This window comes from Pyxicephalus adspersus, chromosome 1 (assembly GCF_032062135.1).
Source record: "Pyxicephalus adspersus chromosome 1, UCB_Pads_2.0, whole genome shotgun sequence".
Classification (NCBI taxonomy): Eukaryota; Metazoa; Chordata; class Amphibia; order Anura; family Pyxicephalidae; genus Pyxicephalus; species Pyxicephalus adspersus.
The window spans coordinates 109,251,368-109,275,617 of NC_092858.1; the positions used below are offsets into that span (position 1 = coordinate 109,251,368).

The 24,250-nt window shown below is 43.7% G+C and overlaps 1 protein-coding gene across 5 annotated transcripts in view; it reads right to left on the reverse strand.

Annotated features, from left to right (window-relative positions):
• SLC6A17 (solute carrier family 6 member 17) overlaps window positions 1-24,250 on the reverse strand; it is a 350,014-nt gene that overhangs the window by 238,516 nt on the left and 87,248 nt on the right. For all 5 annotated transcript variants that reach the window (XM_072423282.1, XM_072423301.1, XM_072423291.1 and 2 more), the window contains 2 exons: window positions 16,450-16,607; window positions 15,789-15,915 (listed from right to left, as the gene is read on the reverse strand). In XM_072423282.1, coding sequence (XP_072279383.1) covers window positions 15,789-15,915; window positions 16,450-16,607 — 285 coding nt within the window. The remainder of the gene's footprint in view (window positions 1-15,788; window positions 15,916-16,449; window positions 16,608-24,250) is intronic.

The following is a 24,250-nucleotide window of genomic DNA, read 5'->3' on the forward strand; positions in this document are numbered from 1 at the left end:
ACCGTAGGCAGGAGTCCACTGATAAGTCGCCGTTTTTTGGGGCATATGGGTTTCATCCACAATTTGGCACATTTTCTGGTACTGAGACTTCAGGCATTCCTGAAGAGGAAAGATTTTCTTCTTCTTTGTCATCTATTTGGCAGAAAATAATTAAAAAAAGATGAGCAACAAGTATAAACGTATGGCTGACAAGAGACGTATGAGTGGTCCGGACCTAAGAGTGGGTGATTCTGTATGGCTGTCCACAAGAAACATTAAGTTGAAAGTACCTTCTTGGAAGTTGGGTCCAAGGTTTATTGGTCCATATAAGATCTCTGCCATTATTAACCCAGTTGCTTTTCGTCTTGAACTCCCACAAGCTTTGAAGATTCACAATGTGTTCCACAAATAACTGTGGGTTCCAGCAACCGACGTTAATGCTAGTCGTCTAGTGAGAGCTTTCCACAGGGCTAATCCGGATAAGGTCGGTCCTGGGTGTCCGGAGGCCACCCGTAGAAGGGGGGGGTACTGTCACGGTCCCTTCCGTGACACATGTTTGAGGATCTGTCAGACAAGCTGCATGTGAGATTATCTGACATCCTCTTTGGTTTTTACTTGTTTCTGTGTTGTTGTTTGTAATGACCACTCCCCTTGCATCAGGTACAGCTGCTGGTCATTACTGCTCCTCCATTTAGTCTGGCCTCACACTTCATGCTGTGCAGTTGATATTCACTGCTGGATTGTGAATAGCTGGAGTGTTGAGCCATCCTGTGTTCCTGTTGATATCTGCTATAAGATAAGTTGCTTTACTTTTGGTGTTTTGGTGTATTGGTGTTTTGTGTTATTAGTTGTTTACTAGGCCTCAGGGAGACACTGGGTCCTTCATAGGGGAAGGAACCAGCAGTCTCAAGCCAGACACTACTGCCAGGGATTTACAGGGCTAGTAGGGCCTAGGTTCCTGAGCATTCCTACCATCAGGGGATGCTCATACGGTTAGGAGTTAGGGCCTGATTAGGGTGTCTGCAAGGGGTGACCATTCCCTTTTCCCTAGTCATTTGAGGCCTAGTAGTTAATACACCTTTCTGTTACCCTCCCCTCCCTGTTATACGTGACAGGGAGGGCCTACTAATCCTGGGGGGGGACTTTAATTTCACACCAGATACAGTAATGGACCATTTCTTCTTGATGAGTAATATGGTAGCTCCTGATAGAATTTGAAATTGAAGCAATTCTTCCTCAGCCACCAAATGTTAGATCTGTAGAGAGTTATGAACCCAACAACCCGTGACTACACATTTATTTCACGTCCCCATCAATCATATTTGCATTGATCATTTATGGCTCCGCCAGAGAGACCTAGCCTAGAGTTAAAAGATAAAGATTTTTACACTCTCTGATCATGCCCCATACCTTGGTCATTAAATTAGGCCCAGCCCAAATGGAGGTTAAATGAATCCTTGCTCAAGGATACGGTCACTTGGGTGGAGCTGACTCGGGAACTTACTCACTATTTTAGAAACAATGCTACCCCGCACAATGACCCTCTGGTGGTATGGGAAGCACATAAGGTGGTAATCCATGGTATACTCATCAAACATGGCACCAGACTTAAATGGGCCACACAGACTGTTATAATATCTCTTCTCACTAGAATCTCCCAATTAGAATGCACACAAGGCCACACTAGATGCGGCGAAGGGGAGAGAGCTGGCAGCCCTGAGTGATAAATTGTCTCTCTCAGGGCACATTTCTCAGGTATACTGAAAGAAGGCAAAGATCCAGCAACATGCACAAGCTACCACCCTATTTCCCTATTCAATCAGGATCTCAAGTTATTCACAAAAATACTGGAACTGGAGGTTACAACCGCTACTGTATAAAATGATTAATTTAGACCAAGCTGGATTCATGCCCTCCAGGGAAGCTAGGGACAAACACGATTAGGATCCTAAATTGGGTTCATGAGGACAGGCTAAAAAGAATGCCTGCTATTCTGCTACAGATTCTGAAAAGGAGTTTGAACAGGTAGACTGGTCCTTCATGACCATGGTGTTATGCAAGCGGGTGTGGACCCACTGTGCCACTGACTGGGTATGCTCCAGAGGGGCGTAACTAAGCCACTACCAGGTCTTCACAGGAGCCTCTGATGGTGAGGATAGGCTTGGGCTGCAGGGTAGCTGCCAGGTGCCACTCCAGAGCAATCCCCAGGCCAGTGGCAGCTGACCACAGGAGTCAGGATACCCAGTGCAAGCACCGAGGGGCTTGCGTGGCCAAGAAGGTGATGGCAATCAGACAAAGTCCAGAAACAAGATCCGAGGTCAGGGTCAGGCGGCAACAGGCAAAGGTCCAAAAATGTAATCCGAAGTCAGGGTCAGGCGGCAAACAGCCAAAGTCCAAGGGTAAGAAACAAGGTCCGGTACACAGTAAAGCAAACAGAGGAAACATCTTAGCACTGGGAGTTACACAGGGTAAAACCCTGAGACTGCTCAGGCAACTTCCTGTAGTAGGAGGTGCCTTTAAATACCTGCAGAGATCCAGCCATAGGCTGTAGAAAACAGAGGGCGCGTATGTGTTACCTCATAGATTAAGAGAGACACACCCACGCCAGCTCAAACACCAGAGCAAGTCTCCAGCAGGAAGGAAACTCAGGCATGGAACACAGGTAGTGGGGTTACTCTACCTGAAAGATAGGACCCGGCGCCCGTGCCTGCAATTAGGAGCAGCGGCGCCGGCACGACCTGCAGTGCTAACACATGTTTCCTAAACATATAGGCCTAGGAGACAAGATGCCCCTTAGCAGGGCTGCCCGCTCTCCCCTCTGATTTTTCTTCTGACACTTGAAACATTATTGTGTGCTATCCGAAATAATACACATATCAGGAGGTTGGAGATTGAAAGTGCACAGCAAAAGGTGGCGGGGTTTGCAGACGACTAATGTTTGCCATTTCAAACCCAACAGTTACTCTTACCCAATCTCATGAGGGAACTTTGTAACTTATTCAATTTTAACATAAACTACTCCAAATCAGAAGCCATGAATCTTACTTTACCCCTATGTTTGCTGTAACAGGCCTCCCAATCTTACCTCTTCCGACTGTCAGAGACAGCGCTTAAATATTAAGGTACCTATGCTCCAAAATGTCAAAATTGCAAACGTTTGATCTCAACTTACCCCTACTTCTCTCCCGTATTGGGGCAGATATCCAGAGGTGGGAGGAGGAGATATTCTCCTGGTTTGGTTGCATAAATAATATTTAAATTAGCTATTTCAAAATCATTTTTCCAAAATATCCATATGCTGCTTTTCAGTTTTGTATTTTGTGTGGGATGGCAAGGGTCCCAGACTAAATCATAAATTGCTGTTTCTACCTAAATCCCAAGGAGGCTTGGGTGTGCCAAACATTTTTCTTTATTATGCATCGTCCATCTCACGAGCGTGATTGGTGCTGGCACTCGAGATGTAAACAGTGGATGGACCTAGAACAGAGCTTCAGTTGTCTAACATTACAGTCACCCCAGTGGGTCCTGAACTTGACCGCAAGAAATTTAACACAACATATCACAATAGGTCCCACGATAAGTATCTGTGAAAAACCTCCCTGTCCCAAACCTATCACCATTTCCATCACCCATTTTGCCTGTGATTGGTCAACCATATTTTTTTCATCGAGCTTGGAAGACCCAAAACTGCATACATTGGCCACCCAGAATTTAAGTAGAGCTTAACATTTTATTAGTCAGGACAGGTGGTCAAGTAACTCAGAATACTTGACCAGAGATCTTGTATGATACAACTGACTCACAAATCTTCAATATGTTGTAAATTTCACGAGCTAGGGTTTAAGGTAATGTCACACTGGTACAGAGTTCCAACATGGCTACATCAGATGTTCCTGGAGGCATCTGTCAGATGCACCTTCCTACATATATTTAGGTATTGCCTGAGATTGAGACCTATTTGGAGCAAGGTGAGGAAGGTGATGTAAAAGTCTACGGATCTACATGTGCCAGAAAACTCTAGCCTTGTTCCTTCTCCATCACATAGTCACATGCAGCTAGACATATGGTAATGCAGCTAAAACCTGTATACCTCTTTTGTGGAAACAACCACATCCACCATCTAAAGGATAGTGGTTCCACAGGATAAAAGATATCATGCTCATGGAAGACCTCACATCATCCCTACATGGCACAAAGGGGCAGTTCCGCAACACTTGGTTCTACTGGTTCCAGTTCCAGGAGTCTCCTGAATACAGGAAGTATCTAACCCTGGAATCTTAACTATAAAAAATGTATAGGAATTACTGAAGCTTGATGATTGTGGGGATGTCCCTTGACAATTAGAATAAAGAAGGTACCTGTAAGATATAAAATTGTGGTACATAAGCGTTCAAAACCCATAACCCTTTCCCTGACCCTTCTCTTATTTTCCTCATGTTTTTTCCCTATGTATGTTGGTTCTACCCCCTTCTCTTTCTGTTTTTATGTATGATGATGATTATATATACTCAAGATTGTTCAATACTGGTTTTCATTTATACTGGAATTCTATGTTATGTTTGTTTAATAATTTTGATAACTGCAATAAAAATAAAAATGTTAAAAAAAAATGAATAAACTCCCTTTTACTACAATCAATACCTATTTGCACTTTACCCATATCCAAATACCACATTGGACCATTATTTCTTTAAAGGAAGATACTCAGGTAAATATGGAGTAATATGGGGCACTGAATACACAAATCAATTGTATATGTGCCCAAAAAACTACTCAGAAGACAAATCACAATTAGCCTAACGCTCTTTACAGACTTGTAGGACTTTTCATGCCCAACTGTTTTAATAAGAGCACTTTTGTGGGTTGCTCCCGAATTGATACCTTTCATACTTTGCATAACCTTGTTGTATTCCTTATCAATTTGGGACAGTCAGTGCCAGATGTTATCCAGTGATTTCTGCACTACCATTATACTCTCAATGACAGCATAAGTCATTCTATGGATTTCCCAAAAGGCCAAACATCAATCCTTTATAGCTCCCTGGCAACACCCCTTGGAAGATTGCCCTTCTTGCATTTGTCGGAGAAAGACCTGAATTTATCCTGAGATTTAGAGGAATGGCAAGAGGTAAATTTAACTTTTCCCTGAATAGGTCTTCCTGAACTCCTTTTTAGTTAAATCCAACTATAAACCTTGCTGCGCTGGTATTTGGTATCAGATAGGATAGGACGGCTTAATCTACAACTCTCCTCACTGAATTTCAGGGGCTGCAGCAAAAAGGCTTAATGCTACAAATATGGTAGAATTGTCCCAAAGCCAGTAGATTTTATGGGTAAATCTATTTTTATTTGCATTTCAAAAGGTACATTTCAACAGTACAGTCGTAAGAAAGAACAGTGTGAAAATAGAAGCAATTGCACATCCAATATAAACCACAGTAAGAAACATATATAATATAAAACAATAATAATATGGGGGGTTGGGGGATACCTGGTGAGCAAACAGGGGGTGGGAATACCTGGGAATCACTCTAAAAAAGTTCACTGTGTTCACTGTAATCATTGTGTAGCAGAGAGGGTGAGAGTCTTGTGGCGAGAATCTTGGTGTATAATTTATTTGTCAACATTAAGCAAGGAAATAGGCCTGTAACGCTTGAGGAGACAGGGCCACTAGGGGGCGCTATGGCTTGTACAGAAATGGTGCGAGTCCTGAAAAGGGTCAAGGCGCTGAATCTAAGCAGTAACCAGGTCTTCTCCAGAGCCTCTAGTGGTGAGGATGTTGCACTGCTAGTTACTGCCAGGTTGGGTACACCAGGGTGGGCAGGAAGAATTGTCAAGGAAGGCTGGGGTCGAGGCAGGCAGCAAGCCAGAGAGGACAGGTCACACACCAGGGGTCAAATACCAGGCATCCAGGAAATAGACACCAGTGACACAGGGACCACTTCAGACACAGAGAACACAGGAGACCCTGGAAGCAACAGGTAGCACAGGTGACACAGGAACATCCACAGAGAGAAACACTAGTACAGCACAAGGGAATAGGCTGGGAAGCAACAGACTGGCTAATAAGGGAGCTGAACAGGGGAAAGATTGAACTGGGCAACAGGTGTACGGGAACATTCTCAGCAAAGCTAAGGGACTCAGCACTAGTGGAGACATGTTGCATGAATGCTGAGTGCTGTGTAAGTGAGTTAATGAATGGAACTTGTAACTGTTAGGAGACGATCTTTGGACTGACAATCCCAGTGTCATGGATAACAAGGAGGGGAGGGAAACAGAAGGTTATACTCAGGACTAGGCCTCCAATGGCTAGGGAAAAGAAAATGGTCACCCCTTGCAGACACCCTAACCTAGCCCTAACTCCTAACAGTGTGAGTATCCCCTGATGGTGGGAATACTCATACACAGGAACCTAGGCCCTAGTATCCTTGCATAGCCCTAGGAGTAGTGACTGGCTTGAGACTACTGTTTCCTTCCCTTAATAAACAAACCAGTGTCTCCCTGAGGCCTAGAAAACAACAAAAGAACAACAAAACACCAAAACACCAAAAGTAATTCAACCTATCTTAATAGCAGATCTATAAGCAGGAACTCTGGATAGGACAACACACCAGCTATTCACATCCCAGCAGTGAATATCAACCGCATAGCATGAAGTGTGAGGCAAGACTAAATGGAGGAGCAGTAATGACCACCAGCTGCAGCTGATACAAGAGGTGTGGTCATTACAAACAACAACACAGAGACAAGTAAAAACAAAGAGACTGTCAGATAACCTCACATGCAGCTTGTCTCACAGATCCTCTAACTTCAGTCACGGAAGGGACCGTGACACCTAGGCAGTGTCTCTATGCAGTAGAGCGCACTTTGCCTATTCCCTTCGGCAGTGGAGCTTTCACCAGCATAAGAGCTCTAGGATTTAGTGCTCTGTGGTTGCAGCATCCTTGTCTCCCTTAAGCTGTGATTTCCCTTCCGGCATCCCCTGCACTGAGACTGCACAGCTGAAGGGGACTTGGAGCTGTGCTGCAGCTGATTAGCAGAGTGGTTCCTGAGCAATACCATGCTGCCATTGGCTGCTGGGGCTTTATAGCCTCTCCGATCCCAGTCCCCAGTGCCTATTGTAGCATTAGCTGGGCTAATCTGTGCCAGAGAGATTCTTTTGTGTTTTTCTGTTGCTGATCATTGCCTGTTCCCTGACATTGCGTTTGTACTCAGCCTGAACTGACCTCTGCCTGTGACCCCAACTCTGCTTGTACCTACTCCCTTGTACCTCGTTTGGTGGACTAATCTCCTGTGTTTGACTTTGGTTTCGTTTCTGGATTACCTGTTTACCTGTTTATCTGTGGGCTCCTAGTCAGTTGCTGGTCAAACCCCAGACACCATTCCCTGCGCACTGGGGGCAACCAAGTGCTGGGAGACACAACCAGTCTCCTGAGGCTGGGAGGGGGCTTGCTGTAGGTAAAGACTGGAATTACATTAGATTGGGGGACCGGTGTCTGGTGAATACAGGGCCTCACAGTAACAAACTGGGTTACCCTTGACAGAAATGGCAAAAAGGTCAGATGAAACGTGGAGCAAACTTCAGAGAAGGCACCTTGCAATGTTTATTCCTTGTGGAGAGCCAGACTTTATCCCCTCTATATAAAGGAACTTGGACACATCTGGCCTAACCAGAGCAGGGCCAGAAAGGAATGCTGGCTTCAAGGCATGAAAGGCCAGTTCTTGGGGTCAGCATGCTGCAGGGTCAGGCAAGTGATGGGAGCTACCAGCGTGCAGCAATTTCTTATGATTTGCTGTTAGTAGTTTGTGAACCCCAGGAAACTCTGAGTAGCTTTAAGGCCGCAGGGTAGTGGCCAGTTAGAAATAGCCACAACCTTTTCAGGAACCATGGGGAGACCCTCTTTGGAAACAATGTAGCCCATAAAGAGCACCTTGCGAAGTTCAAACAGGCATTTCTCAGCCTTTGCAAAGTGTCCACTGTCTTGGAGCCTTTGTGGGACTAAACGTACATGCTGTCTGTGAGAGGGCAAACCAGGGGAAAAAATCAGGATGTTATCCAGATTGTTCCCAACACAGATGTATACCTTGTTGACAAAGTGTTGGAAGATGGCCGCGGCACTACAGAGACCGAAGGGCATCACCAAATACTCGTAATGCCCATCCCTGGTAATAAATGCTGTCTTCCACTGGTCCCCCTCCTTGATCCGAATTAGATTATAGGCTCCTCGGAGGTCCAATTTGGTGAAGACCTGGGCACCACAGACACAGTCAAAGAGCTCGGGGGATAAGCGGCAGGGGGTAGCATGCATCGATGCCATTCAGACCACAATAGTCAATGAATGCAGTGACAGAGAGTCCCATCTTTCTTTCTGGATGAAGAGGGGGTATACTCGAACTCTGGGAGGTGTTGAATTAGGTTTGAGGTCTATAGCACAGTCACAGGACCTATGGGGAGGAACTGCTCAGTCTTGCATTTGGAAAAGACATCTTGAAAGTCCATGTACTGAGTAGGGATAGATGGAGCAACCTCCGACGTGAAGAGAGCAAGCGGCTTGAGCTTAGTCAAACACTGGGAGTGGCAAGAAGGGCCCCAGGCCAATACCTGTGGAGTAGACCCATTTAACACTGCAGAGTGTTGTTGAAGCCATGGGAGTCCGAGAATGACTGAAGATGAGGCCTGGGGAAGTACAAGAAAGGTTAGGGTCTCCTGATGTAGCACATCTACAGACATTTTCTTGGGCAAAGTTTGAAATTGGATAAGTCCACAGGACAGAATGGTACCATCCACCAAAGAGATATGCAGGGGTTGAGACAAAGGCTCTATAGGCCAGGCACAATCCTTGACAAGAGAAACTGAAATTAAATTGCCTGCTGCCCCAGAGTCGATGTATAGCAGGTAAAGAAATACCTGCTATACATCAAGTGCGGAATTATATTATTGAAGCTAAATGGGTATGGAAGGAGGTGAGTGAAGGGGAGAGAAGAGTGACATAGCATGCCCCCCTCAGAGCAAACTAGGCGCTGCAGTTTCCCAGCTTCTGTGGACATAATTAAATGAAGTGTCCTTTCAGTCCACAATTGATGCAGAGGCCTGTATAAAAACGCCGGTACCTCTCTTCATGAGACAGACCTGAACAGCCCAGTTGCATGAAAACAGGAGGGGCTGGAGGTTCAGGAGGCCGCTGGAAAGATGGTGGAAGTCGGGGGGAAAAAAATTTCTTGAAAACAAATATCAATCTTGATGGCCAGGGAAATTAGGTCATCCAAAGAGGGGGGAATCTCTCAACCAGCCAATTCATCCTTGATGGGTTCTGAAAGGCCCTGCCAGAAGGTAGCATGGAGCACTTCATTGTTCCAGATGAGCTCAGCTGCCAGGGTTCGAAATGTAACTGCGAACTGACCTACAGTGAGCGACCCTTGACGGAGACAAAGGAGTGCGCCGGCCCCTCAATGCTATTGATCACTGGGTCCTTTCATTCCAAGAGCAGGGACATCCACGCCAAAGCTTCTCTGGAAAGCCGGGAAATAAAATATGCCACTTCAGTGGGGAAACTTTATGGCTGAAGCTCAAAGTGGATGTTGCACTGGTTGATGAAGCCACAGCAGGTCTTGGGATCCCCACAGAATCGCTGTGGGAGAGGCAGGTGAAGCAACACAGGAGTCCAGAAGCTGATCAAGGTGAATAGTAAGCGTATGGAGCTGCTGGAGTATATGAATTTGGGTAGTTTCCTGGGCATCTAGCCTGTGGGTGAGTGATTGTTAGGGATCTGCTGGGGCCTGGGAGGGTGTGGAAATGGTTCCACGCAGGTTGGAGAAGCTTCTAGTCTTTTGATAACATGTCTGTCACACTTTGGGAGACAGGGCCACTAGAGGGCGCTACGGCTTGCACAAAAATGGTGTGAGCCCTAAGAAGGGCCATGGCCCAGAGTCTAAGCAGTAACCAGGTCTTCTGCAGAGCCTCCAGTGGTGGGGATGTTGCGCTGCTGGTTACAACATACTGCATGCTGGATACAAGATACCAAATCACTAGGCAAAATAATTGTCAAGGAAGGCCAAGGTCAAGGCAGGCAGCAAGCAAGACAGGTCAGGTTATAAGCCAGGGGTCAAATACCAGGGATCCAGGAAATAGACACAGGTGACACAGGAACAACCACAAACAGAGAGGAACACTGGAACAGCACATGGGAATAGGCCCAGGAAAAAACAGACTGGCAATAAGGTGTTAACACAGGACAGGGGAAACACTTAATTAACCAAAAGGTGTACAGGAACTTGCTCAGCAAAGCTAGGGGGCTCAACACTAGTGGAGACATGTTGCACTAACGCTGAGTGCTGTGTCAGAGCTAGCTAAATAACCAGGGATGATTAGGATGCTATTTCCTGATTGGCCGACGGGATGGGTGAAACTGATAAAGCTTGAAAGAGCAGGCACACCCAGAGTCAGAACTGCCCAAGAGAGATGCTCCTGCGCTTTAGTAAGGAAGAAGTAAGTGTGACAAGGCCTATAGTTGCCACCGACAGATTAATCCTTACCCAGCTTAGGGATTATTGAAATATTAGCTAACAGCATATTGGAGGGCATGGGGTGTGATTCATCTATGGAATTAAAGATGAGAGCAAGGCAAGATACAAGGGTTTCAATGAAAACCTTGTAGAAACTTGGGGAAAGCCATCTGGACTAGGACATTTACCCAATTTCAGGCTTTTAAAAGAATATTGAAATTCCTCAGAGGTTAAAGGAGCCTCTAGTCCTTCAATAACATTAGCTTCCAATGTAGGTGGAGCTGTTTCACTTATATTTGTGAGCATGTCAGCCCGATTAGATAATGTGGCCACCTGAGCACCCCGAGGTGAGAAGTTATATAGCGTGGAAAAATATCTTTGAAAGGTATGAAAAATATCTTTGTTGCTGTAAACTTTTTTGTCCCCTTGATTCATTATATATGTGATTGCCCAGGGACTCTAGGACAGAGCATTCAAGCTAGATGCTAGTAGTGCTCTATCTCTAAAGAGAACAGCCTGTGACTCTATTGTCTGTAGGAGCTCCCTCTTGGCATTAAGAAGCTCCAGTGTGTGGGTGAGAGGTCCCGAGTGCCTCAAGTCCAGTAATTGGGGAGAGCTAGGATTTAAATCTTGCTGCACGTTCCCTATTAAGCCTGAAACCATGTTTGATGAGGTTACCTCTCAGTACACACATAAGGGCTTCCCACTGGGTTAGCAAATGAGTAGGATCCTGGGCGTGAGCCTTTTGGAATTCAACTTTCAACTGGACCTCAGCAACACACTGTGAATCTTGAAGAAGGGGGTTATTCAGATGCCAGGGTTTAACCACCCTTCGGGCATGAAAATAAATACTGGGGCATGGTCTGACCACAGGCGCAAGCCTAACTGAGCCCAAATGGGATTGTCCAATAATGCCTGAGAGATCAGAGAATATATGTGTTGTGGGTGTAGAAATAATAGATGAAATCCTTATCAGATGGGTGGGTTATGCGTCATACATCCACAAGATGGAGCTTTAGCCATAGGTGTTTAGGTTTAATGATGGTGATGGTCTGAGAAGGGCCACAGAGTTGTTCTCTCTGACTGAAAGATCTGCTATGCAGAGGCTGGGTGTCAGCTAACTCTGAAGATACAGCTGAACAAATACAGTGAGTACTGCTGGGATCAGTAGTGTACTCTTTGTCTAAACCTGCTAGGGACTGCTGGGACTTGTGTCAGTGATGCTTCTATGGCTGGGCGCTGCTGAGAATTTTTGGGACTTGTAGTGCTCTTCCCTTGCCGGATGTTGCTGAAGAGCCAGGGGACTGAACCCAACAGAGATTCAGGATTGCCTGGCTGCTGATATTGCTGAAACTGTTAGTTCTCTTGGCGTCGGGAGACGCACTCGGAACATTGCTGTATCTAAGACCCTATAATAAAACTCTGGCCTGTTGATTGGTCTCTGTGTGCTTTCTCTCTGCGCTTCCAGTTTGTAACATGCATAACTTGACTCCTAATTTTAAATGTCATTTGCCACTTGGCTGCCCACTCAAACATTACATCCAGGTCTGCTTGTAGATTATAGAGATCATGTATGGACTTTATTCAATTACATAGTTTGGTGTCATCTGCAAACACAGAAATGGTATCTTTAATCCTAAACTCTATATCATTTATAAAGATGGTAAACAATAAAGGTCTGAACACGCTGGAGTACACCCCTATAAACCTTAGACCAAGGGTGCCCAACAGGTGGATCGTGATCTACCAGTAGATCACAAAGGCAACGCAAGTAGATTGCGGAGCCCTGCCTTTCAAAATAAACTCTACTGCGCACAGGAGTTATTAAGTCCAGGTTTTTATGGTTGGTGGATCATTTTGACTTGGTCATTTTAAAAGTAGCTTCCAAGCCAAAAAAGTGTGGGCACCCCTGCTTTAGATCATTCAGAGCATGAATCATTAATCACTACTCTTTGGATGCAGTCTTTAAGCATTCTATCCATTTACAGATTGACTTTTCTAAACCTATTCACCCTAACTTGCACATTAACCATCTATTGGGTGTGTCAAATGGTTTTGCAAAGTCCAAGTACACTGGCCCTGATTTATGAAAGCTCTCCAGGCTGGGGATAATACACTTTCAGAAGTGAAGCTGGGTGATCCACAAAACATGGACTGGATTTTTCAAAATTATTTGCTATTTGCTAGCAAATGTTTTGAATCCTGGACCAGATCCATTCCAGGTTTGGTGGATCACCCAGCTTCACTTCTGAAAGTGTATTATCCCCAGCCTGGAGAGCTTTCATAAATCAGGGCCACTATGTCAGCTGCTACTCCACTGTCTACCTGTTTACTTACTTCCTCATAAAAAGAGAGTAAATTTGTTTGACAACTTCGGTTCTTTTTGTGGTTCCTTACCAAACTCTCTAGAACCTTTCCAACTATGGATGTTAAGCTTTTTAGTCTGTAGTTGCTTAGCAATTAACTTAAAACATTCCCATTCCTGTTCTTTGTTGTTTGAGGACAATATTCTTTCCCAGTTCAAGTCACAGAGAGCTGCCCTTAATGATGGAAAATGTGCTCTATTGAAATTAAATGTTTTTATTTTTCCTGTTTTTGCTTCCTGTTTACAACTTACAATAAATGAAATCATGTTGTGGTCACCGCTACACAGATTCTCTTTAATATGCACATTTGTTAGAAGCTCCTCATTGTTAGAAAAAAACTATGTTCAGCAGAGAATCAATTCTAGTGGGTGCTTGTATAAATTGTACCATAAAATTATCTTGTAATAAATTAATACATTTCCACCCTTTTGCTGTACCTGTACTTCCATTACACTTCCAGCTTTTGCAACCTTTTCTATCTGTGCTTGTAGTTGATTCTCTATTTCTACTCTAGCAGACTCCAACAATTACCTGTGTATTATGCAGCCCCATATTCAACTTCACCCATTATGTTTCAACCTCATCACTTGCTCCATCAACAATTTCTTCTTTCACATTCCCTTTCAGATCACCTCTCACATACAGAGAGACACCACCACCTATTTGTTTGACTTTGTCTTTATATACTTACCAAGGAATATTGACAGCCCAGTCACGTGAAGAACTAAGCCAGGATTATTCCAGCTAAGCCATATTGCTCTTCATTCATTAGGCTTCCAACACCCCTATTTTGTTTGCGAGACTTCTTGCATTGGTGAACAGGCTCTTTAAACCATTGCTGCATTTACAAGCGCTGTTTGCCTAATCCTTTTGTTTTTCGGTACAATTAGTACTGCACAATCCAATGTTTGTGTGTAACATGGGAAACTCATATTTACTTTACTTATATTTATCAATAACCCTCCCTCCAATTATCCCCAATCCACCCTCTACTAGTGACTGACCCTTGTCTGACCTTTCTGCCACCTAATTTACCTGTCCCACCACCCTCTGACCCAGTTTCCCAACCACCATTCCCCTAAATCTTTCCCCTAGCACAGCAGACACCCTTCCATTTAGGTGCAAACCATCTCTGGTCATAAAGGTTGTACCCTAATGAAAAGTCAGTCCAGTGCTCTAAGAACCCAAATCCTTCGCTTTTACACAAGGACATAAGCCATGGGTTTAGCTGTCTAAGCTCCCACTGCCTTTGCTGTGTTGCACATGGCACAGGGAACATTCCAGAGAATATAACCTTGGTCCATTCCTTAAACGTGAATCCTTCATTTTTCCATATACATCCTGTCATTGATTCCAACATGGACCATGACAGCTGGATCATCCCCAGCCCCCCCCCCCCCCCAGTAATTAGTCCACCTCATGCCGAAACCCTGGCACCAAGGAGAAAGCAAACCATTCGTTGAAGGGATCAGGGGGACAAACTATTCTATCAGTCCTCCTGATCCTAGAATCCCCTATGACAATCATTTGTCTTTGCCTTCCTGCATTGACTTTCCCACCCCTACTAGATGGGCTGCTCTCCTAGCTGTTAGGGGTTGAAACCACTGGGTCTGCCACCTGCACTTTTTCACTTAGCTTTGCAAATTTGTTAGGGTGCTCAAACACAGGTGCTCTAACTACAGTAACCCAGCTCCCCACATGTTCATCCTGATTAACCTCTACACCCTCTACACTTTTGTCTTTAACTACCTGCTCAGTGAGCAGGAGACCCCTCTAAAGGTGATCCAGTGATTTCAGTGTTACAATGTGCTTCTCCAGATCTCCAATATGAGATTCCAAAAGGGCAAATGGCCCACATCTGTCACAGCTCCATTTGTGCATACATATGGCAGACTTTACACTGAACAAAACCTTCCACTTTGCTGCCACTCATCCTCTCAGTTACAATATTTATTGATTTCACTGTAAAGTTATAAAGCAGGGGTAGGCATAAGCCGCCCTTTAGGCCAGATACGGCCTAGCCAGTAGTGCGTTCCGGCCTAACACCCCCTGGTCGATCTGTCCTAATCCCAGCCAGCAAGGGTTGGCAACCCGCGGCTCTTAAACCTCCTTGGTATGCCTCTCTTACCTATTTACTGAGGCCGGCCTTAACACTTCCGCCGCCGGGGTAAAGGAACACTCCCTCTACTCCGTATGCATTGCGGAGGAGAGGGATTTCCTTTCAGGGATGTTCCCTCTCCTCTGTATGCATTGCGGAGGTGAGGGATTTCACTTCAGTGGTGTTCCGGGTGGGGTGCGGAGCCTTCAGCCTAGTGTGCCTTCTTGATCTCCTTAAATGGCCTAGGAGACAAAAAAGTTTGGTGACCCCTGTTATAAAGAGTTATAAAAGATTACTTTCAGTTTGTAGTTACTTTAAAGATTCAACTCCTTTTGTTTTCAAACTCTTATGTTTTCTAAATCCACTTTTAACCAGCCACTTGTTTCACCAGCCAAAAGTGAGAATTGTTTTCTAGTTAAATTGCTGTTGTAACTTTCTTTGAAGAATTTTCAATAAATACACATTTTTTATAATACAGGTGAAGACGATCCTGTTGGTAATACCCTATTAAAATGTTTACTAGTGCTGACAACCTGTTGCTACAGGCAGTTTCACAATATATACAAACACACACATTTACATACACACATTGGGCCTGCTTTATTAGAGCTTTCCAAGACAAGGGAAGATAGATTATCAGGAGTAAAACTGGGTGATCCAGAAAACCTGGAATGATTTTTTAATCATTTGCAAATATGTTAGCAAATGTTTTCAATCCTGGACCAGATCCATTTAAGGATTACTGAATTACCCAAGTTCACCTACGATAATCTATCTTCTCCAGTCTTGGATGGTTTTAGTAAATCAGGCCTGTTCTGTTACAGATCCATCAGGCTACTTACTGTTTACAGATCCATTTTTTAAACCTGGACATTCGTTCCAAGGTAGAGGATACTGGAATGACTGGAAAAAGTAGAATATGCTCCATCCAATGATGACATTATAATACAGTCCGACAAAGAAACAAACCTAAGAAAAAATGAATGATCATTATCATATTTACATAATAATACAGAACACCTTTTTCTGTGGGATTCCAAGTTTTTAAATCTGCACATGCTCTATTTTATGAAAAACATTTTAGAAATTGTGGTCAAATGCATAGGACTTTTAAAGTTGCAAGTTTAAAGGATATCATTCTTATCCATGTGTCTCTGCTTTTAAGCATTCCTGCCATAAGCAAGGGCTATAAGCATCCCTGCCACAGATATTCACACATTGGTTTCAGGTCAGTAACAGTAGTATGGACATGGAAATTGGAGCTTGAAACAGCTTGACCTTAAATAGTCTATTAGTGTTCATAGTCATTAACTCAATGTATGTCAGAGAATCGGCATCACATAAATTGGCAATTTGAGTGATTTACAACAATCAAAGAAGAATATTTTGCTGGGTGTACAAACAAGCTTACTAGAGATGTTTGGGAGCATAGGTTCAGAGAAATAATAGCTTATATTGTACTCCAGAAATAAATTAATACAGATTTTTAAACAATGTGCTTACCACACAGCTAGCATAGCCAATTCCTCCAAGACGTGGGCATATGTAATTCCACACACCAATGCTACCTCTACGAATTCTTTGTCCCACAGCCAATTCAAGGAAGAAGAGGGGGATGCCAATCAAAATCAGAAGGATCAGGTATGGGACCATATAGGCTCCTATGTGGAAAACCAGTAAACCATCATTCTAGAGGCATAACAGGTATTCATAGACTAAAAAACAGTCACAGGAAAAAAAATTGACCTCCAACTTTTTTGCTTTAACACTGAAGTGACATTTTCATCACTGAAGAATGGGCAAGCCAAATAATTTTTCTAACATAGTTACAAAAACCACCTTGTTGCAAGGTAAGCAGACCATATATAGGATAGACAAGAATGCTATCATCCAAAATCTTTAAGGTGAATATAAGACTGCTGGTTATCCAATGCTTAAGGTTACCTTTCTTTTTTTCACTCTACTTAGATTGGTATAGCCAAAAACAGCAATTGCTTAAAGGTAAAGTTCAATCCACTTATATTGTGCCTTCATAGATTACTCTTTTCCACCCTTATTACCTTTCTAATGGATTTATCAATCCAGCAAAGCAAGTTGATGACAGATGTTGGGGGACCATGGTACACATGTTAGATTTTCTGCCCAACACAAGCAAAACCATTATTGTCAGGCAAAAAATCTCTACTGTGTATAAAACAAGTGTAGTAGCTAAAGTCTCTGCAAGTCATAACTGGTGGGATGGTTCATCAGGGTATTGTACGTAGCTTACTAAAAACAGGAAGCAAAAGTAACACCCACCTCTAATGTCTATATAAGTGTTTTTGAATATCCATCATCCATCACCATCATCATCAGGACATTAGATGGGCTCTATCTGATATCTGGTATCTTTTTATTGACCATTGCGTGGACTGTATTCGGTGAAATTACACTATGCAGTCTTAGAATGGTAGCAGAACCTGACATTTTTAGTAATTTTAGTGTAACATTTTAAAGAATATTTTTTTTTGTAAAGTACAAAATAATATGCATTTCATAGATATTAAAATAGCATTTGTACAGAGTTTATTCTGTTTTACTTAATATAGATGTATGTGATTACTGGATTTATTCAAAATAATTTTATTTTTGCTGTACTATATGATTTCATTTATTAAACATAGATATATAATAAGATTGTGCAAGATATTTTATTGAACAATTTAGATATATTTTTCTTCATCAATAAAGAATAAAAAATGAACTGGTTATATAAAAGGTTGCATAACAAAGAAAAAAAACACACAGGTTGCGCATGCATCTCAAAGATCATATTACTTTACATGATCTTTCTTTCTCCCCTTAAGGAGAGAGGATGTGCTGTTCTGTGTAATTACAGCAGCATGCCATGCATTACATTTAAATAGAGGGCTCAGCTCCTGGTTCCTTTTACCCAGAATTCTCTCTTCTAAGTTTACATTTTTAAGGTAAATTTTGTCATGCTTGATCAGTTAGATATAAGATGGTTAGATGTTAAGCATGACTTCACTGGTAATTTAAAAAAAACTTGATCAGACTCAATCCTGATTTTGCATGCTGTCACTGCAGAATTATCTGCTTCAAAGTTTAGGAAAGAACTGAACCCATTCTTTTTGGGGCAGTGAAAAAGTTGCTATTAAATTTAATAAATATTGGACATATCTCGGTGAGTTATGCCTAAGAATTATAGGCCTACAATGTAAAACATATTACCATGCAAAACAATGTACCGCTTTTGGCATAAAAATACGGACATAATTAGACTTCTAGGGAGGTTAAGAATGATTGCAAAATAAAGCAAACAACCCCCACCCAGTGCCTGGTACTCATTCACAAAACTGACTATTTATAAAGCAGAAGCATGAAAGGACTTGCTGTTTACAAAATTGGTTTTACAGAGAAGAGATACAGGTCCAAATCAATGTCCAGTAATCAGGCCCACTTAGGCTAAAGCTAATTTTTTCATGGCAGTAAAGAATAGCAGGAAATGTGCACCAGCAGCATACAGACTCTAAAAGTAGTAGGAAGAATACTAAAAATGTAACAGGAGATGTGAAACTGGGGACAATATAGTTTAGAAATAAAACAATCAGGTGGAGATTGTATCATGGAATCTAAAAACAAAAGAAGTAGTTTAGAAGCAGGGCTTTGTTTCAGCGAAATGTTTAGTTAGGAAATAGAGCATTGGAGGCCAGTAGTATTGAACTAGAGGCAGTAAAGACTGTATTAATATTTTAGAGAGCTGGGATTAACTTGTAGAAAGTACAGTAAAAGTCAAAAAAATATATTGGCCTAACAGGGCTTGTCATTCCCAGTTTGTCTGATAGAAGCAGTGCTCGATTTTATTCACCATTTTGGCTCACTACAGAGGTGAGAGATTAAAAATCAAAACAAAAAGAAACAGCTCATTTGACCTGCTTTAACTTGAGTAAAAACCAAGGGCACAAAATGAGTCAGTTACTGCTGACATTCAAAACAGTTATCAATAGATTATTTCAGATGACTTGAAAACGAAAACACCATATGGCATTGTGGTGGGAAAAGTAAAATAGAATTTTTGGATGTATCAAAGAGGGATCACCAGCAGAAGAAAGAAGGTCCTGGCTTTGTCTTTAACCTCCTAGCCGTTAAGCCCGACCTTCGTACGGGCAAAAAAAAATGGCTAGGATGGTTAACCCCGAGTTTTTTCCCATCCTTACCTGATCCCGCTGTGCTCATCCAGCGTCGTGTTCGTGTTCCAGCGTCGTCCTCCGTCGATCGTCATCCGTCGATCTCCCTCTCCAGCGTCGGGTGCCTTCGTCGGGTGCCAGCGGGACCGGTAAGCATCTTGTGTTCGGCTTCTTACCTGGTCCCGCTGATCGTCCACGTCCTTCTTCTTCCAGCGCCGGATGATCTCTGAAACGAGAAGCCGGCCGAAATTCAAATTGAAACTCATTCAAACATTTTGTATTGGATTCAATACAAACTCCTGTATCCAATCCAATACAAAATAATTCAAATAATTACAAAGTATATAACTGGTAAATTCAAACTGTCATTTTGTATTGGATTGAATACAAATACAATTTAAAAAAAAATTTCATGAAAAACAGTGGATCACTTTTGGTACAGAAATCTAGACCTCAGTGTAACGCTCAGGTGGTTAAAGATCAATTGTTAGTCCTCATTTAGACTTCTGTGTTTAGTTATGGGGACCTCAAGGGGATTTTGATGAAAAGGAGTACAAAGGCAGACAAAAAAAATGGTTAGATGTCTGCACCCTACAGTATTTTTCTTGAAAGCAGTTGCATTGTGGTTCACAGTGTTAGGAAGAAACTGCATGAGGCTCACATGAGCGTGGTCTGGTGATGGGGGCGTGAGGAGTGTTTTTTAGGAACTCCGTTCCTGCACCGGCAGTTATTTTCATTCATCATCGGTCAATCAGAGCTAAGACACCTGTGCACATGCCGAGATCTAAGAGACTCAAAGACTTGAACAGGACATCGGGACAAACAAGCCTCTTGCGTTATTTCCTTGCAGATCTGGCTGAGAGCCCAAGCAGGGAACCTTCCATTGTGGCGTCTACACATGGTCGACCTGGTGATGTCAATACTGACACACTGCAACGGTCTCACTTGTTCGGAGTCTGAGCCCATCCTCGGTGTCGACCCCTGCTTCCCTGCAGCTCACAGTGCCATCATCGACTGGATCATCTCCTGCACAGAACCTGCCTCAAGACCTAAAGGCCCTATTGCAGTACATTCCCTCCAAGGAGGACATGGACACATGGATAGAGGGGTCACTGAGAAAGGTAATAGTGACACTGCAGCAACACCTCTCAGTTATAGATACAAAGGTAACCAAGTTAGAGGCTGCCTCTACACAATCAGAAGCCAGGATCCATCCGTTGGAGCACTCTCGCTCTCAACTGAGATCTCTGCTTGCATTTTCACTAAAGGTCGATGACCAGGAAAAGCGTGGGTGCCACAATAACAGAAAAACTCAAAGATATTCCAGAGGCCACCCTGGGCACTGATTTAAAGGCTATAGCAGTTGCCATACTGAACATGGTGTTGGATCATGATAGAATGGAAGACATGAAATTGGGCGATGTACATAGGGCTGGCCAACGTAGGGGCCCCTCCTCTTATTACTCAAGGGATGTCCTATGCAGAATACATCACTACAATTTGAAGGAGCTGATCCTCCGTAAAAGTGTGACAAAAGGGGCCTATTGATTTTGATGGGGCAAGTGTTCAAATATTCCCCGAGTTATCTATCCGCACGCTACGGATGCACCGCATTCTGCGACCACTATTGGATTATATCTCGGCCCAGGCAGCCTCCTATCGTTTGGGTCATCTGTTCCATCTGGTTGTGATAAAGGGAAACTTCACCTTTTCGCTCTGAACTCCTGCACAGCTGACCCTTGTTTGAGTTTCTCAGGACAGATCCTAAGACAGTACCTGATTGGCTAGAAGCCACAGAGGAGCTGCTGGGTGCTACCATGCGTCCATCATCGGCCTTCTTGAGAGAGAGGCGACAGAGAAAACACACTACACCCCGACCATTGGCTATTAGCAGCAGGGCCTCACTTGAGTCCTAAATATCAGAAGTAGAATGCAGGACCTTTGGACACCTTCTTTTCAGTCGTCTCATTATTATTACTTACCATCTATATTTTTGTTTTCACACTATGTTCAGCTTTGTTCCCCTCTCCTACCAGGGGTCACTACTCTCCCCGGGACTTTTGCATAATTTCCAGCCTTGGACAGGCAGTGCACTAACTAACAGTACCCTATCCTCCATGCTACTGCTTCGGCGAACACTCTAATATGGACGTAAGCGCAGGTAAGATAGTTATAACATATTTCAATAGTTTTGCTAGTACAATATCACTCTGCGCCTTTACAGTTTAGTTCTGTTATAATGTTAGTCATTCACAGAGGAACTGGAAAGGACAAGCTCATTAACCTTAATGTCATGCATTCTTCCTTCTGAGTATGCTAAATACTGTTGTACTGTGTGTACATTCTACCAGCGATGGTTGAATTCTCATATGGGTATATTTGGATACAGTTTTCTTTTTATGTTACGATATTACTGTGATTGCACATAATCACAGAGGAGATTCCCTGTTCATGTCTCTTTGATAGCTCTATTGAGCAGGTGCTGAGACATTAGGGTACAGTCCTCCCCCAGGCCGGTTATAGGTGATTAACCGTACATATATTTGTTATATTGTCCAATATGTGCACGGTTGTGGGCACTGCTCCGTTGCCATCACTTGCTCACCTCCCAATTATGCCACTCTACCTCTCTTGGAGGTTAGAGGTTTCTTCTGCTGCCTGGGGCCTACTTAAGGCTAGGTCCCACCCCCTCTTCACCACTTCACCCTCCTATTCCTTCCCTATTCCCTATTGGCTCCATTTCATTTTTGGACTGTCACAGTAACCTCTTCCTCACTAAAGCGCAGACACCTCTCTCCTGCACTTGCGGGCAGTTCTGATGCTGGGCGTGCCTTTGTTTCCAAGCTTTATCAATTCCGTCTAATCCACTGGCTAATCAGAAAATAGCCTCTTGACCAGCCCTGGCTATTTATCTAGCTAACACACTGCACTCTGTGTTCTTGCAACATGTCTTTATTGTGCTGAGCCCCTAGTTTTGTTGAGTTAGTTCCTGTTCACCTGGTGAATTCAGTGTTTCCTCTGTCCAGCTCCTGTGTTAACCCCTCGTTGTCCAGTCTGTTGGTTCCAAGCCAATTTCCCTGTGCTATTCCAGTGTTTCTGTCTGTCTGTGAATATCCCTGAGTCACATGTGCCTCCTGTTGCTTCCAGTGTCTCCTGTGTCCCCTGTGCCTGCAGCGACCCCCGTCTCACTAATGTCTGTCTCCTGGATCCCTGGCAATTGACCCCTGGTGTGTGACCTGACCTCTCTTGCTTGCTGCCTGCCTCGATCACGGCCTTCCTCGACTATCCTTCTGGTTTGTGATTTCGTACCCTGTTTTGCCCACCTTTGTGTGCTCAAGGACCGCAACCTGGCAGTAACCAGCGCTCAACATCCTCCCATCAGAGACTCTGGAGAAGACCTGGGTATTGCTTAGACTCTGCTCCTTGGCCCTTCTCCGGGCTCACACCACCTCCGTGCAAGCCATAGCACCCCGTGCGTGACAGTTTGCACTAACCATGAACATAAACATAGCTCTGCAGATCCTAACCAACTACTCGCTAAGAGGCTTGACCCCCAAGCTACTCAAACCCAGGTACTTCGCCAGCTTCATGTGCTGACTACCCGCCCGGATCAGCTTCTGGTCCCCCCCCAAGGCTCCTGCTGAACCACTGGTCTCCTGCTATACCAGTGGCCTCTGCACATCACCTACCACCCCCACAAAGATTTCCTGGGCATCCCAGGAGCTGCAGTGGCTTCATCAACCTGTGCAATATACATTTTGAGCTTCAGCCACAAAGCTTCCCCACTGACCGGTCTAAAGTAGCGTACATGATATCCCTGCTTTCGGGAGAAGCCCTGGTGTGGGTGTTTCGCTCTGGGAGAGGAAGGATCCGGTCACCTGTAGCATTGAAGCTTTCCTGAGCCTTTTTAGGAGGAGTTTTGATGAACCCGCTTGGGCCTCCTCAGCAGCCAGCGCTCTACTGCATCCCCACCAAAAGTCACTTACTGTGAGCCAGTTTGCTGTTAAGTTTCGCACTTTGGCAGGGCCTTTCTGATCGCATTAAGGATGAGTTGGCTGGTCGAGAAATTCCCACTGCTCTGGATGACCTCCCTGGCTACCCAGATTGATACACGTTTCATGGAGCGTTTCCAAGAGAAATCTTGCTCCCACAATGTCTTCTTCCCATGACTAGCTCCATCCTTCCAGCGGCCTCTGAAACCACCAGTCCCCCATTTCTCCTTCATCAGAAGTACCTATGCAACTGGGCCGTTCACATCTATCTCCAGAGGAGAGATCCGGCCGCCTATCTTTAGGTCTCTGCATTTACTGCGGATTGAAAGGTCACTTTTTTAAACTTTGCCCACAGATGCCAAAACTTCAGTGCCTAGTATGCTCTGAGGGGGGCATGCTAGGTCACTCCTTCTTTTAACTTTTTATAGAAGGATGTTTTAATCACCCGACCGTTAAACCCGACCTTGGTTCAGGTTAAAAAAAATTGCAATTATCGATAAACCCGAACTTTTCTCACTGTATTAAAATCATCACTTACCTGGTCCCGCTGTGATCATCCAGCGTCGTGTTCGTGTTCCAGCGTCGTCCTTCAGCGTCGTCCTCCCTCTCCAGCGCCGGGTGCTTTCTGTGAGAAGAAGAAGCTGGCCGGCTTCTTCTTCTCCATCCGTAGCGCGTACGTGTCCCTCGGCGATGACGTCGGCGCGTGTGCGGGAAATTCAAATTCAAACTCATTCAAACACATTTTGTATTGGATTGAATACAACCTCCTGTATCCAATCCAATACAAAATAATTCAAAATAAATACAAAGTATGTAATTGGTAAATTCAAACTCTCATTTTGTATTGGATTGAATACAAACTCCTGTATCCAATCCAATACAAAATAATAAAAAAAAACACAAAGTAAATAACTTGGAAATTCAAATTCATATTTTGGATTGGATTGGATACAAACTCCTGTATCCAATCCAATACAAAATAATATAAAATAAATACAAAGTATATAACTGGTAAATTCAAACGCTAATTTTGTATTGGATTGAATACAAACTCCTGTATCCAATCCAATACAAAATAATAAAAAAAAACACAAAGTAAATAACTTGGAAATTCAAATTCATATT